This window comes from Maniola hyperantus, chromosome 18 (genome assembly GCF_902806685.2).
Source record: "Maniola hyperantus chromosome 18, iAphHyp1.2, whole genome shotgun sequence".
Classification (NCBI taxonomy): Eukaryota; Metazoa; Arthropoda; class Insecta; order Lepidoptera; family Nymphalidae; genus Maniola; species Maniola hyperantus.
This window is the reverse complement of record NC_048553.1, coordinates 2,109,946-2,129,906: the sequence shown is the minus strand read 5'-3', so window position 1 is coordinate 2,129,906 and position 19,961 is coordinate 2,109,946. Positions and strand designations below refer to the sequence as shown.

Below are 19,961 nucleotides of genomic sequence, written 5' to 3'. Positions count from 1 at the left end.
TTATTAATGTCATTAAAATTACACCAATGTGCCCGCCATCTATTGACGTCTTTTGTAAACTGTTCTCTATTTGTTTAGCCGTGCTCGCGCTTAGATGGCACCACAAGCGATTTTCAATTTGCGATTTTTTAATGTTCTAGAGTTGCACCCCTATGGGTGCCTCCGTGTGTTTATAACCTCTATGGTCGGTCCTAACGTCGGTCCTGACTCCTGTCACTGTCACCAACAATTTCATTTCTAAATTCTCATCATTCTGTCAAATTACGTTCTACGGAGCGGTGCGTCGCGAGAGTTTTATTTCGATCAATGTTTTTGTTATGATTAAAGTCGCAAGAAACATTATTTAGAACGATCTGTTATCGGCAAGGTTATAGCCATATAGTGGGTTATTGCTTATTGCAGCTGCGTGGAACAATTGGGCAATAAAATCCCTCGCGATCCGCGAATTGTTGACGAAATTCGCAAGATAGTATTGGATGGAAAGAATAGATTGTTCGGAGCTAAAAATGTGAAGATAATAGCCATGTGTGTGTATCTTTGTGCTCATTATTGTGATGTGAACCGATGTGTCCTTTAGTTTTTCGTACTCTGGTGTGTGTAATTTTTGTTGTGTGATCTATTTGGAGGTGCAAAATGGGCACGACGGGAGTAACTTTGGCAGACTTGCCAAATATATTTATTATGATTGGGGCCCTCGTTGCCCTCTTTATGATGCTAGTCATACTCTTAAGGTGAGTTAGAGTTCAATTTTATGATATTTATGGTACTAAATGTGATGATAGCTTGGAATAGATGTTTGTTTTGAAACCAGCTGGTAGCAGTCACTTGAAATTATCAGATAACAATAAGTCTTAAAAAAAAGATTAGTTCTCGTATTCATTGAAGGAAACATTGAAGAATAATAAACTAAACTTATAATAGAAACTATCGCAATCAGGAGTTTCATAACAAGCATCATAAAGATGTCAATATTAGCTCAACTATCATTCTATTATCACTTCTCAATGCTAACAACAACTAGGTAGGTATAACTATAATTAATACATTCAACTCTTACTCGCTTTCTAAAAATATGCTGTAAACATCATTTTATAGAATGGTATTTTGTATGGGAATTGTGTTCTTACTTTAATAATAATAATTAAGCTTTTTATTTCCATCATTACATTTTCTTAACAGTAGGTATCTTCTATATGAGTATTAAAAAAAAATACAAAAAACAATAAAAACCGACTTCGATACGCAAACACTAAAAATTGAAAAATAAATATATTATGTATACAAGAGTTAATATAGTTCCATAATAATATTTTTTGGGGTCGGTGCCAATGAGGTGCCATTGACTAGCTATACCTACTTTTATATAAAAACAGAACTTTAAGAAATTCCAACTGGACCTTTATAAAATCTTAATCAAGGCAGAGAAAGTAGCTGGAAATAGCTTTGGTAGTAAAAAGTGAATATATAAGCAAGTATTTTGTATTTTTTGTTGTAGGAACATGGAATTTATAGGCATAGTAGGGGAAGGCCGGGAGGACACGTGGCCGCGAACAATGCAGCCCCCTCGCCTGCTCATGCAGCGGGTCCACATACCGTTCACCTTCAAACTGCAGGAGAACCAGCCTATCGGATACAGCAGTATGTATAAGTAATCATCATCAACCGATAGACGTCCACTGCTGGACATAGGTCTCTTATAGGGACTTCCACACGCCACGGTCTTGCGCCGCCTGAATCCAGCGGCTCCCTGCGACTCGTCTGATGTCATCCGTCCACCTATTGGGGGTCTTCCAATGCTGAGTCTTCCGGTGCGAGGTCGTCATTCCAGCACCTTGGGACCCCAACATCTATCGGTTTTATGAACTATGTGCCCTGCCTATTGCCACTTCTACTAAAACAATACTAAGGCCACAACATGCATTTCCCGTGCGTTTCGGCGCCGTGCCGCACCGCTATGGACTGCAGTATTGCATGCCACTTGGGTACTGCGTTGCCGCTCCAGCAGAAAGTATGGCGTTGCACTGCACCACTCCCCTCCTCGTCTCTCTGGTCTGGTCCCAAGTCCGTGGCGCGTGCGGTGCGGCGCCGCACGACGTCGTACCGCATTGTGTGGCATGGTGCAACAATTTCTATGTATATTGAGGCAGGCGCCGCACCGCAACGCAACGCATCGTGTGGCTTCACTCTTATCTTTCCAATACGATGCCGCGCAATAACCGATTAGGGAATCATTAGGTAGTTAAGTACTAATATTAAAAACCAGATGATGCCCGCGACTTCATCCGCGTGGATTTAGGTTAACTTTTTTATTTTCCGGGATAAAAAGTAGCCTATGTCCTTCCCCGGGATGTAAGGTAACTCTGTACCAAATTTTATCAAGATCGGATTAACTATTGAGCCATGAAAAGCTAGCAGACAGACAGATAGACACACTTTATAATGTTCGTATGGATGGATAGGTATATAATAATGAAAGTGTGCTTGTTTATCATTCAATCCCGCCGCAATGATGAAGCAAAGATTGACGGTGGCATATTATTACAAGCTGTAGGGGGTAATCTGGATTCAAAGTCAAAGTCAAATGATTTATTCAAAATAGGTAATAAATTACTCATATTGATGGTCTGGTATGGTGTTACATTGTATGTTCAACCAGATGTTGTTTTTGACAAAATCCGTTTTGCGAAAAACAACTCGCGCATATTGTCATTTATAACTTCTTTTTCTTTCTGTAATACATATTGGAATGTAATGTATGCTACAAAAAAACCGTGTTGGTTTTTTTTTTGTAGCTTAGCAAGAATCTCAAGCATTAAATAGTTAAAATCTCATTTGCATACGATTTAGATCTTGACGCTTAATTATTATATTATTTATTTTAAATTTCTTTAATTTTAAAATTATAACTTGCCAAGTTATATTTAGTATTTGAGTTAAAAAATAATATATAAATAATGTAATATAATATATAAATAATGTAAAGATTTAAAAACTTATAATTGCCTAATTTGATTAAAATTGAAGCTTATTAATTTTAATTTAATGAGTTCTTATCTATTATGTAATTAAGAACATGAAGTGAAATACTAATAACAATTTAATCAGTAGTTATTGTGAGATATAATATAATAATTACTAACTTAACAACATGTCATAACTAATAACTGTTTAGATACAATATTTTATCATTGTGTATCATGAAACCACGGTAATAATGTACATAATAACATTATCTTACTTATATTCTTATCACTTATATACTTTCTTACTTATTACTTATAATATTAGTGTGATAATATTATCTATCACTAGCTTATGATCTCGCTGCTTCATCCGTGTGGACTACTCAAATTTCAAACCCCTAAAGGGTTCGCCCCTTTAGGGGTTGAATTTTCAAAAATCCTTTCTTAGCGGATGCCTACGTTATAATAGTTATCTGCATGCCAAATTTCAGCCCGATCCGTCCAGTAGTTTGCTGTTCGTTGATAGATCAGTCAGTCAGTCAGTCACCTTTTCGTTTTATATATTATTTAGATTAGATAAATCGCTGAATGTGTTGCTGATCGCATATCTCGAGAACAGCTGAACCGATTTCGCTAATTCTTTTTTCATAATATTCCTTGAAGTAAGAGGATGGTTCTTATGGAGAGAAAAATTAAAAAAAAATCCTGATAAAGAATCGACTGTTAGGCGGTACGAAGTTCGCCGGGGCAGCTAGTCTATATATATAAAAGGAAAAGGTGACTGACTGACTGACTGACTGAATGACTGACTGACTGACTGACTGACTGATCTATCAACGCACAGCTCAAACTACTGGACGGATCGGGCTGAAATTTGGCATGCAGATAGCTATTATGACGTAGGTAAGCTAAGAAAGGATTTTTGAGAGGGGGTGAAATAGGGTTTTGATATTTTGTTGTCCACGCGGACGAAGTCGCGAGCATATGCTAGTTACTTATATTATTTTTATCATCTTTTTAAATATCGGTCTAACTGTGGACAGTTTCAATTGAAGCCGGTTTCTCCTACATGTACTTAGTAGCCTGGCAAATAAGTCACCATTTTATTTTAGCATAATTAGTTATACAAAAAAGCTGAATAAATTTCATGGCCATTAGAATATTTTTAGCCTCTGTGAGGTACTATGATTGATTGCTTGAAAACCTTTGACCTCACATGTACCTACACATCCTACTTATCCATACTATTAAATACAAGAGGATGCCCGCGACTTCGTACGTGTGGTTTTTAGGGTTCCGTACCTCAAAAGGAAAACCGGAACCCTTATAGGATCACTTTGTTGTCTGTCTGTCTGTCAAGAAACCTACAGGGTAGTTCCCGTGGACCTAGAATCATGAAATTTGGCAGGTAGGTAGATCTTATAGCTGACATTTGGGGAAAAATCTGAAAACCGTGAATTTGTGGTTATATCACACAGAAAAAAAAATGTGGTCATGAACTAATAATTAGTATTTTCAATTTTCTAAGTAAGATAACTATATCATGGGGTATTATATGAAAGGTCTTCACCTGTGCATTCTAAAACAGATTTATAATTATTTTTATGTATCATAGTTTTTGAATTATCCTGCAAAATGTCGAAAAAATACGACTGTAGTACGGAACCCTCATTGCGCGAGCCTGACTCGCACTTGGCCGGTTTTTTTTAAATAGAGATAGCGAGCAAACCAGCAGGCGGACCTGATGTTAAGTGATTACCGCCGCCCATGAACATTTGCACTTTGCAGCACCAGAGGAACCACCCGATGCGTTGCCGGCCTTTTAGGAATTTGTTGGTCCGCCCCTTGAATAACCCCATGTTGTAATCTAGTGGGAACACCGCCGATGGGAGTTGGTTCGGTGGTTCCACAGTTTTCATGTGCGTGGAAAGCAGGATCTGGCAGAGCGGACGGTCGAAGTGCACCAGACACCCAGGTGGTGAGGGTGAAATTCCTTACGGTGGCGCGCGGTGCGATTGAAGAAAAATGAGGGTGGAATGAGATCAAAAAGCTCTTCAGATCACTCCCCATTATAAAGGCGATAGAACACGCATAGAGAGCTAACGTCTCTGCGGTGCTCCAGGCTTTCCAACGAGCCGGTTAGTTTGGGATCGTCCACAAGTCGAACAGCCCGCCTTTGGATCCGATCAAATGGAAGGAGTTGGTTGGTATGGTTTTTTTAAAAACTCCTTGATTTTCCGGGATAAAAGTAGTCTTTGTCCTTTTCCCCGGGATGTAAGCTAACTCTGTACCAAACTTCATCAAAATCGGTTAAACTGTTGGGCCGTGAAAAGCTAGCAGACAGACAGACACACTTTCCCATTTATAATATTACTGAGTATGGATTAGCTTAATTTAATAAATGGGAAAGTGTGTCTGCCCGTCTGCTTGCTTTTCACGGCCCTTCCGTTTAACCGATTTTGATGTATACTTTGCATCTCGGGGACGGACATCCCCGAAGTCCCAGAAAATCAGAAATCCCACGGGATTTGTGAAAGACCTGAATCCACGCGGATGAAGTCGCGGACATCATTTAGTACTATTTTAAATGTGAAAGTGTTTGTTTGGTAATAATAATTTGTCCTTCAGTCACGCCTCGACGGAGCAACGGCTAAGCACGATATTTTTGTGGACATAATAGGGTATTTTACCCTTTTTAGGGTTCCGTACCTCAAAAGGAAAAAGGAACCCTTAGGATTACTTCGTTGTCTGTCTGTCCGTATGAATTATAATATTCATTATAAACTGAAATAAATATTTTTCGATTGCTTATTGCTAATACTATTTTGTTTATACATTTTTAAATTTTTCTCGCTTGGTGTAAAATATCGTATTAAAGACCTGGAGAGTGGCTACTTTTTATCCTAGAAAATCAAAGATTTTCCTACTGAATTTTTTAAACCCAAACCCACGTGCACCGCGTGGCAGCATCATCTAAATCTAATAGGTAGATAGTAGGTAACTAACGTCTATACTTACTCTGAAATATTGTGAAAAAAGTAACTTAACCAGTAATAAATAGGTAAAGGTGCTAACCTATGACACTATAAAGTATATTTATAGTTTCCCGCACATAAATCATGAAAAAACGATAGTTATCGGTATTTTAAGGATTTCCTGATTGTAGTTACGTCAACCTTAAGACCTTTTAATAGTAATTGCATCTTTAGTTTTTTTTGTTATATTATTTACTTAGCTACTTTAATAATAAAACCTAAGGTCAACAAGCAGCCATAATCCATACTAATATTATGAATGCGAAAGTGTGTCTGTCTATCTGTCTGCTAGCTTTTCACGGCTCAACTGTTCAACCGATTTTGATGAAATTTAGTACAGAGTTAGATTATATCCTGGGGAAGGACATAAGTATTTTATCCCGGAAAATTAAAGAGTTCCCACGGGATTATAAAAACCTAAATCCACGCGGACGAAGTCGTGGGCATCATCTAGTATTATCATTAGAGTATTGTTGAACATGGAGAACTCTCAGGCATGCAAGTTTCCACACGATGTTTTCCTTGACCGTTAAATCAAGTGATATTTAATTACTTAAAATCGATAATAATTATATCGATGAATTCTATAATTATATTATCGATGCTACTTATATATTTTTCCGAAACCCGCGCAAGAACCTCAGAAATTATAATTCAATCGACAATTCGGATTCAATCTCGCTGCTGCTTATTATAATAAACCTGCGGTAGTGGAATGATTGCACGCAACAAAGCCTCCTAATATTAGCATAGTACAAGAAAATATGACCTTTTCCGTGCCTTTTCCCCATTCCATCGATATTAAAACATATTTCGAATGATTTCGGAATTCTCGAAGCCGACAAATTCGCTCCGATAAATTTCTAATAAGGCGGAATTGAGGTGTGTAATCTGCACGTGGGATGAAACGAGCCAAATCTTTTATGCAGAGTCAACCCACGTTTAGTTCATCTGTACTCACTTCGTACTCGAGATAAACGTTAAACGTTTCAATTGTTATAGTGCGCACACAACAAGCAGTTCAATCTGAACACAAGGCATAATATTATGACTGTTGTAAAAAAACCGGCCAAGTGCGTGTCAGACTCACGCACCCATGGTTCCGTATCCGAACTACAGTCGTATTTTTTCGACTATTTGCACGATAAATCAAAAACTATTATGCATAAAATAAATAAAAATCTGTTTTAGAATGTACAGGTTATGCCCTTTCATGTGATGCCCCACTTGGTATAGTAATCTTACTTTGAAAATACTGTTAACAAATGGCGCTGTTAACAATATTAAACTATCGGGAATTATGGGATATTGCGAGGTCTTAGTTCGGGCAGAACTACTAGATTATAATAATAGAATTTGTTACCATTTTTAGTGGGCACGTTTTATCTATGATAACATTAAGATACGTCAGAATTCCACGGATTTAAAAATCAGACTATGTATATAATACACGTCAAATATGTCCAAGGAAAGGAAATGGACAAGACCTTCCTATATAGTTTCCACTTCTTCCTCATTTTATCCCACGCTATGCGTGGGGTCGGCACAACATGTCTTCTTCTTCCACTCACTTCTATCATTCGTCAACGTACTTTCCACAATATTTACAATGGAAACAGATCTTTCTTCGCTCTGGGCTGGTTTCCGCACTTAAACGTTTCCGTCTGTTGTGCGTGCATTGCCCCTCCCCGCCGAAGTCTTCACTCCAGCCATCCAAGCTCGCTCCAGAAGCCAAATAGACCGCCCAGGTTGCCGAGGGCTTCATGGAGTGAGGTCGGGGATCTTAAATGGCGCTCGCGTTGATCTGCTACGCCCGTACATTCCAGGAGTACGTGCGTCGGTGTTTCATCGACCTCCATGCAGGCCCTGCACAGAGGACTGTCGGTGACACCTATAACGAAAAGGTGTTTGTTTAGTGGGCTATGCCCTGTTATGAGTCCCACCACCTTCCTAAGTTTACCTCTGTCCAGGCGGAGTAGTATGTTAGTTTGTCGTTTGTCTATGTTGGGGAAAGCCTCTTTTGCTTGCCTGCAGTCTGTTGTGTTAGCCCATAGTTTCGAATGTTCTTTTAGTGTTAGTTCATGCAACCAGGTTTTATACTCACTGAAGGGTATGGGAACGATAGGTTCTGGTCCTGTCACCTTCAGTGTCGTAGCCTTTCGTGCTAGTGCGTCTGCCGCCTCGTTTCCCTGGTCTCCATCATGTCCTTTGACCCACCTTAGGGTGATGTCATTTGACATGGCGAGAGTTTGCAGAGCCTTGTGGCAGTCTTGTATAAGTTGGGAGGTCGTCGAGAATCTAGCCAAGGCTTTGAGAGCAGCTTGGCTATCAGAGTTAATGTTAATCTTAAAGTTTGTTACCTGTCGATTGGTCATGGATATAGCTGCGGTCATAATGCCCACACACTCTGCTTGGAAGACAGAGTTATCCTTACCGAGTGCGTGACTTATCCTCATGTTCAGTTCTTGGCAATAGGCTCCTGCACCTGTGCCAGTTTTGGTTTTGGATCCGTCGGTGTACACTTCTATTGCATCTTGTGTTGACCTCGGATTCATGTTCTTTCCTGTGTTTATCTTGTAGTTTTTGTCTAGTATGTGTTGTTTTTTGGTTCTGTCACATTTCCACTCCAGACGTGGCTCTTTGTTTATGCTTTGCAAAAGAATTTTAGTATGCATTGTGTTGTGTTCTTTCCAATGACCCGAGGTTTTCAGTCTCAAGGCTGCGAGTGTTGCTTCTTCTTTAATGTGTAGGTATAGGGGTGGAATCCCCAGTATGATTTCGAGTGCTGCTGTTGGTGTAGTACTCATGCAGCCGGTAATGGCGAGGCATGCTTGTCGTTGGAATTTCTGTAGTTCTTGCTGGGCGGTTGTAAGGAGAGTTCTTGGCCACCATACAAGTGCAGCATAAGTTAGTGAACATCTTACAACCGCTAGGTATAACCATTTCATTATTTTTGGTTTTAGTCCCCATTTTTTCCCCAGCATGCGTTTGCATTGATTTAGTATTGTAAGTGATTTTTTAATTTTATCTTCTGTGTGCCTTTTCCAGCTGAGCTTGCTGTCCAGCGTCACACCGAGGTACTTTACTTCAGTGGACAGTTCAAGGCTTGTGTTGAACAAGGTTGGTGGTTTTGTTAGCTCAATTTTCCTTTTGTTGGTAAACAGTATCATCTCTGTTTTCTTTGGATTTACTGTAAGTTCATTTTCATCGCACCATCTTTCGATTAAGCGCAAAGCTCGTTGCATGATTTCATATAGTGTGTTTTCTAGTTTACCACTGATTAGGATGGTGAGATCATCCGCATAACCAATGGTGTAGAACCCACTTTTGTTTAGTTTAGTTATTAGGTCGTCAACTACCAGGTTCCACAGGATTGGTGATAAAACACCTCCTTGTGGGCAGCCTCTCGCTACTATACCTTTTGTGACTCCGTTGATGTCCAGTTGTATAATTCTCTGTTCCAGCATTACTCTTATCCAGCTGCGTATAGTTTTTGGCACCTTGTATCGTCCCAAGGCTTTGTCAATGCTATCAAAAGTTGTTTTGTCAAAGGCTCCCTCAATATCTATGAAAATGCCTAATGTCGATAGTTTGTTTTCTAAGTCATGCTCGATTTTGGAAACAACAGAGTGCAAAGCGGTTTCTGTTGATTTACCCGTACTGTAGGCATGTTGGTTTGGATGTAGTGGTATATGCTTTAAAGTTCTGTCCCTGAGAGACCGGTCGACCAGTCTTTCGAGCGTCTTTAGTAGAAATGATGTAAGGCTGATTGGTCTGAAGGACTTTGGCAATGTGTAGTCGCTCCTACCAGGTTTTGGTAGGAAGACCACCTTTACTTCTCTCCAGGCCATTGGGATGTATTTGTATGCTATGCAGGCCTTGTATATTATTTCCAGCCAAGGCGTCAGTTGAAGTTTTCCCCATTGTAGAAGGGCTGGGAAAATGGTATCGGTCCCTCCTGTTTTGAAAGGGTGAAAGGTGTCAATAGCCCAGCTGATTCTGTCTCGCGTGACTATGTTGTTGGCAAGGTCCCAATCCTCTTCTACTGGATGGTGACCAAGGGTGTTCACCCAGTCTGTTGAATCTACTATTCTACAGCCAGGGAAGTGTGTTTCGATGAGCGTTTCGCTTATCTCTTTGTCGTCCTTGGTGTATGTTCCGTCAGCTTTCCTCAGCGAGCCGAGTGTGCGGGTGTTATCATTTGCTAGAATCTTGCGTATGCGCGCAGCAGTATCGTTTGATTCTATGCTCGTGCAAAACTTTTGCCAGGAATTTTTTTCCTTTTCCCTGACGCGTTTATTGTATTGGTATTGGGCCTCCTTATAGTTGTCCCAATCTTGTTCTTGTTTGGTGTTTTTGGCTCTGTTGAAAAGATGTCTAAGTTTTTTCCTCATTCTTTCCAGATCAGGGCCCCACCAGCTGTTTTTCGATGATTGTTTTATGTTGTTTTTCTTTAGGGGGCAAGCTTGTTCATAGCTTGTTCTAATATATTTTGTTAGTTTATTTACGTTTCCTTCGATGTTATCTATATCATCGATGTTTTTTGGTTTATTTACACCTATCTGTTGTGTCAGAAGGTTTTTGTATTTCAATATGTTGGTTTTCCTAGGATTTCTCTTTGGTACATGTTGAGTGATCCTGAGATCCAGCTCATAGCATATCCGCCTGTGGTCAGAGAGAGAGGGCTCGTCACTGACTCTCCAGTTCTTTACATGGTCTGCGGCTCTGGTTGACGCTAGGGTTAGATCTATTATGGTTTGGTACCTACTCGTCACAAAAGTCGGTTCGGTACCCATATTAATAATTGTTAGGTTAGTGGTTAGTAGGAAATTTATTAAACTCTCACCACGTTTGTTGTTGGCTGTGCATCCCCACAGGTTGTGGTGTGCGTTGCTGTCGACAGAGATGATTAAATCCATGTCGTTATCCTCACAGTGTGTTACAAGCTCCACCAATTCTTTTGTTGGTATTCCGTCCTCGATGGGCATGTATATTGATGCTAGGACCACCGGTTTTGGCGGTCGCCCCATGCCTTGTTGTATTCCGTTATTTATTTTAACTGCTGTCAGATCTCTGGAACAGTATTGTGTTAGTAGTAACGCTGTAATACAGCGTGGAATGTAGATGCATGTTCTTGGTGGTTCATCACTGCTGTGTGAAAAGATCTTACCATGACAGCTTCCGAAACCACATATGGTTTTTCCCCTGACCCACGGCTCCTGGATCAGGGCGATGGTCTCGTTCTCAACCTCCAGCTGCCTACGTAACGTGGCCGTGGCAAGGTGTTTGTGCTGGAGGTTGGTTTGGATGATTTTTATTTCTCCGTCGCCCTCTGTGCCGGGGGTTGTTCGGCAGGGGCAGTTTCCTCTAAAGCGTCTTGCGTAGCCTTTTTCTCCCGGGGTTGTATAAGGTTCGTCCGGGAGTCCGCTAGCATTTCCTCGATGTTGTTGAGGATTGTGCTAACGGAGGGCTCAGGTGTTGCAGGGAGCTGGCTGGTTAGTTCATCCACATCCATGTCACCACCCACATCAGGCTCCTCTCGGTTTTCAGGCTCTAAGTTATGCCCGGGCGGTACATCACTTAGTCCTTCATCCGTGAAGAACCTGATGTAGATAGTGCCCGTGGAGTAGGCGACCTTCCTGCCGCGCTCCAGGATCGTTGGCAGCTCCTCGTTGGGAATTCCTAGTATCAGGAACACACCAGGAGGGCTGCTGGTTGTTCGCGAGTAGCTGAACAAAACCCACTGTGACACCTTGTACCACGGGTTTTGGTGAGATAGGACTTGATGTAGTTGGCCTATCTCCCCGTCGTAGCCCGGGACGTATAGCCCCGACCTTACCCTAATTGGTATTTCGGTCTGTTGTATCACAGTGAGTTTTGTTCCGCTCTTGGGTGATGTTAAATTTGGTACCACGTTCTTGAGCCAGCTAAGCGCTTGGTCGTCGTGGCACCACATTTTTAGAACACCCTCGCTGAGGAAGGCTTTACCTTCAAACGCCGGGGCGTATCGGGTTTGGCCTGGCGCCAAGGGTTCGATACAGGCCGCGAAAATCGCCTTCTGTATCAGACCCTGTATGGTGTTCGCCTCAGCTTGGGTTAGGTCAGCTCTAGGGGTAGTCGTCACAGCCACACTCAAGTGCGATTGGACGGCTTTCGCGTAGTTGTCCTTCGCGTCTCGGTGTGGTTTGTGGTCTGTTCGTGGACGTTTGTATTCCCCTCTGGGTGATATCGTGTCGTCAAGTCTGTTCCTTTTGTTGTTAGGTTGACTTGACGACGACGGTCCGGGGTTGTTCTGTCTGTCTGGTTGTGTCGTTCCCCTGTTCCGCTTCCTAAAGCGGGGGTGAGCCCGCTTGTTAGGTGGGTTGGGGGCTTTTTGTATGTTGTCACTGTCTGGTTTGGTTGTTGTTGTTGTTGTTGTTGTCGTTGTTGTTGTTGGGGGTCGAGCGGTGTTGGAACCGTCGGGGCCCGTTGCGCCCCGCGTCCGGATTGGGTTCCCTTTGGGGTCAGTGTGACCGCCATCGTTCCCCCTGTCCATGACCACGGTTTGCCCAGCCCCGCCGGTGGTGGTGCTCGACTCTCCCGTGGCATGTGGGTTGCGGTCAGAGGCCGATACCTGCCCGCTCGCATGTCCACCGGCGAAACAGCCAGGGGTTGCGCGGGTGTCCACGAGGGGGCGTCCTCCACTTAGTGGGGGCCGCCCTTCGCTTCCTCCCTTGCTTCCCCCGGCCAAGTCGCCGGTACCCGCGGTTGGGCAGTCGGGTTCTTTCCGCTTCCCGCCTTCGACCTTCCTAGTGTCAGTCGGTCGGTTGTTTCCTGTGTCCGTCTGTCCGTCCGCGTGTGTATCCATTTGCTGTTTTGTCCGTCGGTCTGTCCTTTTTCCCTTTTTCTTCTTTTTTGGAGCCACGAGCGTCCATGCACTTGCGCTGGCAGGTGCCGGGATCGCTGCGGCTAGGGCGGACATGTCCAATATGGGGTTTGCTGGGGTCGTTGTTTTAAGGTGCGGGTCGTTGCCCCCTCCTGATACGATGGGGCAGCCTGGGCCCTGGGCGCCGTCCATGGACGACGCCTGGGTGCCAGGGTGGGATTTGGGCTCTAAGCCGCTACCCACCAGGAGACTAATATGTTTATTCGAGTCCGCCATTTTTAGATAAAGTGTGTTGATTGTATAGTGTTTAGGTGTGTCTCTGTGTGTTTAGAGTGAGTGTGGAGTGTGCGGGAGTTTAGGGTTGTTTACTGGAATTTGATGGAAGGTTGTTTGGTTAGGAGGGGGATGGGTGGAACACGGAAAGAGGGTTGCTGGATTCTGCTCCGGTGTTGGGAGTGGTACCGTAGCAGTCCTTCTTGTCCAGGGTCCTGGGGGACACCGGCAATCCGCAACCCCGCCGACCCGCCCGGTTGCATGAAGGATGCCTCGTATAGCCGAGCTGGCGAATGTTCGTGGGCCGTTGAGACCCAGACCATTAGCCAGTTCTGCCACGCCGGGAATGGAAACAGATATCAAACGATGAAGTTTGCTTAAACCTCAAAGTGCTGTTCACCTTTGTCAACAAAGGCTTCATTGTTAACGTAGATAAACCTTTTCATAACAGCTATAAAGGTAAAATCGCACTAAATAAAGTCTGGCCAGAAAAATAAAAAACCCGCTTTTGGGGCGCCACTCGTGTTTATTTCATTGCCAGTACGATGGAACGGAACCCTTCGAGTGCGAGTCCGGCTCGCACTTGACCCGTTTTAGGGTTCCGTACTACAAAAGGAAAAACGGGATTCTTATAGGATCACTTTGTTGTCTGTCTGTCAAGAAACCTATAGGGTACTTCCTGTTGACTTAGGATCATGAAAGGTAGGCAGGTAGGTCTTATAGCACACGTAAGGGGAAAAAATCCGAAAACCGTGAATTTGGGGTCAGATTACAAAAAAAATTAAAATGTGTTGATGCACAAATAATTAGTATTTTCCACTTTCAAAATAAGATTACTATACCAAGTAGGATATCATATGAAAGGGCTTTACCTATACATTCTAAAACAGATTTTCATTTATCGTGAAAAATGTCGAAAAAATACGACTGTAATACGGAACCCTCGGTGCGCGACTCTGGCTCGTAAGTACTTGACCCGTTTTTTGTGCGTGAATCTGTACTCTCATTCTAAGGCCGGCCATACACGGACTGCTCGAGCGATTAGCCAGTGATCAACATACACGAACCGCTCTCAGAGTCTCTCGCAGTCAGAGTCAACAGCTTGAAGCTGCCATCGAGCAGTTAGCTTAACTGCTCGATGGCAGCTTCAGGCTTCAAGCAATTTCAATGCGGGCGGGAAGCGTGCGCGACGTGGAATGAGGAGCGCGGGCGGAGGTAACTGCGGTCGACAGTCAGTGTATGCCTGGCGACTGCTTGACCGCCCAACCGCCCGAAGCAGTTGCAACTGCTTGAGCGGTTCGTGTATGTACGTATGTAGAAGTCTGTAGTTCGATACGCAGTCGCAGCTGCTTCAATTCAAGCTGTCCGTGTATGGCTGGTCTTATACGCCACGGATCGAGGAACGCATATTGAGCTACATATTAGAATTTTAAAAAGTTGTTATGAACTATGAAGGTGCGTTCGTGGGGTGCGTGGGATTTTGGCACAAAGGCCAATGTACAAACGTGACTTGCCTCAAAGTACTGCCAATCCGCCCACAAATAGGCGTAAAAAAGCGTGCCCACATTGTCCGATCCGATAGTTTCGATGCCAATGTTTTAGGCCTCGTTACTCGACAGTGTCGCACTTTCAGGGTCGCAACCACAGAATACTTCTAATTTACCTTCTTTTTTCTACAGCCGCACCGCACGCCACCGCAAACAATTTCACCCTCACCACCTGGGTGACTGGTGCACTTCGACCAACCATTGTGCCAGATTCTTTTTTCCACGCACATGCAAACTGTGGAATCAATTCCCTTTGGCGGTGTTCCCATTAGATTACAATATGGAGTTATTCAAGGGGCGGACCAACAAATTCCTGAAAGGCCGGCAACGCATTGGTGGTTCCTCTGGTACTGCAAATGTTCATGGGCGGCGGTAATCATTTAGGTAACATCAAGTGGCCCGCCTGCTCGTTTGCTCGCCATTTTTAATTTAAAAAATCTTCAGAATAGGAGTTTGCCGTGGGACTTTAGTCACATCTCCAATACCATAGAGTTAGAAATAAGTACCATACGCAATGCACGTGTCACGTGTATGACGACCTCTACTCTTTCAGATCTATTAACAGATCGGCTGCTACTCTCTCCTATCTAGAACACATCGGCTTTCACTTTTTTCGACCTAGAACAGAGCAGTTTTCACTTTTTGTTGTCTAGAGTAAGTTCAGATCGACCTCTTTCTCTGTCCAATTTTAAACAGTTCGTCTTCAAATTCTTCAACCTGAATAAGCTATGATAGCCTAGTGGCTAGGACGTCCGCCTTCTAATCGGAGGTTGAGGGTTCGATCCTCTAACTTTTCGGAAATATGTGCGTTTTAAATAATTAAATATCACTTGCTTTAACGGCAAAGGAAAACATTGTGAGGAAACCTGCATGCCTGATGAGTTCTCCATAATGTTCTCAAAGGTGTGTGAAGTCTACCAATCCGCACATGGCCAGCGTGGTAGACTATGGCCAAACCCTTTCACTCTGAGGAGATTCGTGCTCTGCAGTGAGCCGGCGATAGGTTGATCATGATCATCTTCAATCTTCCAAACTGGCGACTGGCAATCAACAGACTGGCGACCGCCCGCGGCTTTGCTCTTTCTTTGTCTACATTATAAAGTCATGTTATAAATACGAAAGTGTGTATGTTTGTTGGTTTATTGGTTGGTCCTTCAATCACGTCGCAACGGAACGACGGATCGACTTGATTTTTTTGCATGGGTAGGTATAGTATTGCCTTACTCACAACCTTGAATGAGAAGCTGGAAGAAATCTCTGTTTAGAGATAAGCATTTCCAATGTAACTTAATTTATTATTACTTTGCAACTACAATTTTGGTACATGAAAAATAAAAATAAATAAATAAATATAGTTAAAGACCTGGAGAGTGATAAACCTACGACGCTACTTTTTATCCCGGAAAAACAAAGAGTTCCCACGGAATTTTTATAAACCTAAATCCAAGCGGCCGAAGTCGCGGACAACAGCTTTATGAATTCAATTTTCTAGGTCCAAGATTTTGGGTTTGGGCCCACCCCACTGGTGATGAGTCAGTCAGTGAGTCAGGGCTTTTTATTTTTATTTATTTGATAGTAATCAACAGCGTACATAATTATTATTTTAATATTAACCTTTCCTTTTAAATAATAACTAGCTTATGCTCGCGACTTCGTCCGCGTGGACTACAAAAATTTCAGACCCCTGTTTTACCCCCTTAGAGGGGTTGAATTTTCAAAAATTCTTTCTTAGCGGATGCTTACGTCATAATAGCTATCTGCATGCCGAATTTCAGCCCGATCCGTCCAGTAGTTTAAGCTGCGCGTTGATAGTCAGTCGGTCACCTTTTCCTTTTATTTACCTACTAGCTTATGCTCGCGACTTCGTCCGCGTGGACTACACAAATTTCAAACCCCTATTTTACCTCCTTGGGGGTTGAATTTTCAAAAATTATATCTTAGCGGATGTCTAGGTACGTCATAATAGCTATCTGCATGCCAAATTTCAGCCTGATCCGTCCAGTAGTTTGAGCTGTGCGTTGATAGATCAGTCAGTCAGTCAGTCACTTTTTCCTTTTATATTTACCTATTTAGATTTGAATTGAAATTTTTCAATATTTCACAGATCTATAAAACGAATCGGCTCATTGAGGTTCCACTTCTAAGATCATCCGATAATTCTATTATGATGATTTGCCCCAAAGGAACAAGTACCTACTAAACAAATTGCTCTTCACATTAATCCAAATTGATTCTGATTTGCAAGACTATTATGTACAAAGCCGGCTATTTGCGAATCAGACTCGCGCACCGAGGGTTCTGAACTCAGGTATTTTTTCGACATTTTACACGATAAATCAAAAACTAAATCTATATATAAAAATGAATCGCTGAATGTGTTGCTGATCGCAAATCTCGGGAGCAGCTGAACCGATTTCGCTAATTCTTTTTTCATAATATTCTTTGAAGTACGGGGATGGTCCTTACGGAGAGAAAAATTTAAAAAAAATCCTGAAAAGAATCAACTGTTAGGCGGTACGAAGTTCCCCGGGGCAGCTAGTTATGAATAAAAAATTAAAAACAAATAATAATCTTTTTAGAATGTACAGGTAAAGCCCTTTCATAGGATACCCTGTGTCTGGTGGGAGGCTTCGGCCGTGGCTAGTTACCACCCTACCGGCAAAGCCGTGCCGCCAAGCGATTTAGCGTTCCGGTACGATGCCGTGTAGAAACCAAAGGGGTATGGGTTTAATAAAAACTGCTATACCCTTTCCAGGTTAGCCCGCTATCATCTTAGACTGCATCATCACTTACTTTCAGGTGAGATTGCAGTCAAGGGCTAACTTGTATCTGAATAAAATAGGATACCCCACTTAGTCTCGATTTCCGGGTTTTTTCCTTTACTTGTGCTATGAAACCTACCTACCTACCTGCCAAATTTCCTGATTGTAGGTCAACGGAAAGTACCCTGTAGGTTTTCTTGACCGACACGACAGAGGGACAGACGGACAGACAGACAAATATGAAAAAAGTAATCCTGTATAAGGGTTCCTTTTTTTCTTTTGAGGTACGGAACCTTAAAAAACATGGTCCGATGTCGGATCGGAATCGGCTACAATTGTGTGATTGCGACATTATTTTTACGAGTGCCAAATTACTTTTCATTGTTTAAATGTCTATGGCGTTTACAAATACAAATACAAATACAAATACAAATTATTTATTTGCTGATTGTAGGTACATTTATAAGTTGTCAATTACAATTTTTGTTTCTTTCTTGTATTTGTTTGTTTGTTTCTTGTATTTGCTATTAACATATCTATCGCTAATTATGCATGAGAATAGCCAACGAATTATACCTACCAACTAGTCCATTCAAATCTCTTTCTCATTGTCAACAAAGGGTTAGCTATAGGTCAAGGCATTTTTTTAGGATTCCGTACCTCAAAAGGAAAAAGGAACCCTTATAGGATCACTTCGTTGTCCGTCTGTCCGTCCGTCGGTCCGTCTGTCGTAACGAAAACCTATACGGTACTTCCCGTTGACCTAGAATATAATACCAAGTGGGGTAGGTATCATATTATGAAAGGGCTTTATCTGTAAATTCTAAAACAGAATTTTTGAATCCTTGAAGCGCCGGCCGTCGCCGGCTAGCGCGCGAGCTTTGAAAATAAAATATAGCCTATGTTACTCAGGAATAATGTAGCTTTCTACTGGTGAAAGAATTTTTAAAATCGGTTCAGTAGTTCCAGAAATTAGCCCCCACAAACAAACTTTACCTCTTTATAAGTAATATTAGTACAGATTGAATCTGAATGGTGTATGACTGCGCTTTGTACAAAACTGTAGGTCGATTTTGTAAAACCTGCATCAATCATTATTACAATCTCAATTATTGTTGTGATTGGCTGAATTTGTGCGTTTCTTGTTGCAACAATGTATTGTACGTAGCCAATAGTGAGCGAGCATCAACCAAGCTGTCATTCTACAGCAATCGAGCTGCAGATTCATTCGGGATTGTAGTACATTTATCTATATATATAAAAGGAAAAGGTGACTGACTGACTGACTGACTGATCTATCAACGCACAGCTCAAACTACTGGACGGATCGGGCTGAAATTTGGCATGCAGATAGCTATTATGACGTAGGCATCCGCTAAGAAAGAATTTTTGAAAATTCAACTCCTAAGGGGATGAAATAGGGTTTTGAAATTTTGTAGTCCACGCGGACGAAGTCGCGAGCATAAGCTAGTACTATTATATAAAGAGTGTCTTTAAGTTTGTTTGTAGGGGGTAATCTTTGGAACTACTGAACCGATTTTAAAAATTCTTTCACCAGTAGAAAGCTACATTATTCCTGAGTGACATAGGCTATACGGGATCTTTAAAAACCTAAATCTACGCGGGCGAAGCCGCGGGGATCAGCTAGTAGTAGTAATAATTTGTAGCATCAGAAACGATTGTAATTATAGAAGTCACGAGTGATCACGAGTATATATGTTGTATCTATTACATAATATGCCGACCTCCCTGGCGCAGTCGTGAGCGCATTAGTGGGAGGTCCCGGGTTCGATTCCTAGCAGGGGTTTGGAATTTTATAATTTCTAAATTTCTGGTCTGGTCTGGTGGGAGGCTTCGGCTGTGGCTAGTTACCACCCTACCGGCAAAGCCGCGCCGCCAAGCGATTTAGCGTTCCGGTACGATGCCGTGTAGAAACCAAAGGGGTACGGGTTTAATAAAAACTGCCATATCCCTTCCAGGTTAGCCCGCTATCATCTTAGACTGCATCATCACTTACCATCAGGTGAGATTGCAGTCAAGGGCTAACTTGTATCTGAATAAAAAAAAAAAAAATATGTATTATGAACATGTGTGTAAACTACAATCTACATGATAATTCATGCGTGATTTTAAAGTGGCCCGTATATGAGCTACTTAATGTATTTATAACAATCGCGTGACCATCCCCAATTCATGTGTGTACAAACTTCAAATAGTTACTATTAGATTACGTATGAAATAAGTGGTATTTAATCTGTGATGATTATTACGAGTTATTTTTTATAGTCTCTAAATATTATGTGATTTTTATTCCCACTAGTTTCACCATATAGACAAAACAGTAAGGTTTGATAGATACATTCGTAAATTATTTATCTCTATACATATATAAAAACTAGCTTATGCTCGCCACTTCGTCCGCGTTAACTACACAAATTTCAAACCCCTATTTCACCCCCTTAGGGGTTGAATTTTCAGAAATCCTTTCTTGACGGATACCTACGTCATAATAGCTA

The 19,961-nt window shown here is 42.0% G+C and overlaps 2 protein-coding genes across 2 annotated transcripts in view; one reads left to right on the top strand and one right to left on the bottom strand.

The window, feature by feature from the left end:
• The first annotated feature begins 252 nt into the window (after window positions 1–252).
• Window positions 253–19,961, top strand: part of LOC117990765 (cell growth regulator with RING finger domain protein 1-like) — a 47,242-nt gene continuing 27,533 nt past the window's right edge. Inside the window, exons 1-2 of the mRNA XM_034978262.2 lie at window positions 253–731; window positions 1,496–1,638. Coding sequence (XP_034834153.1) covers window positions 634–731; window positions 1,496–1,638 — 241 coding nt within the window. The 5' untranslated portion in view covers window positions 253–633. The remainder of the gene's footprint in view (window positions 732–1,495; window positions 1,639–19,961) is intronic.
• Window positions 7,773–13,139, bottom strand: LOC138403578 (uncharacterized). The gene is made up of 2 exons (XM_069504748.1): window positions 10,845–13,139; window positions 7,773–7,889 (listed from the first exon to the last, which is right to left on the bottom strand). The coding sequence occupies exon 1, from the start codon at window positions 13,137–13,139 to the stop codon at window positions 11,313–11,315; it is 1,827 nt and encodes a 608-aa protein (XP_069360849.1). The 3' UTR covers window positions 7,773–7,889; window positions 10,845–11,312.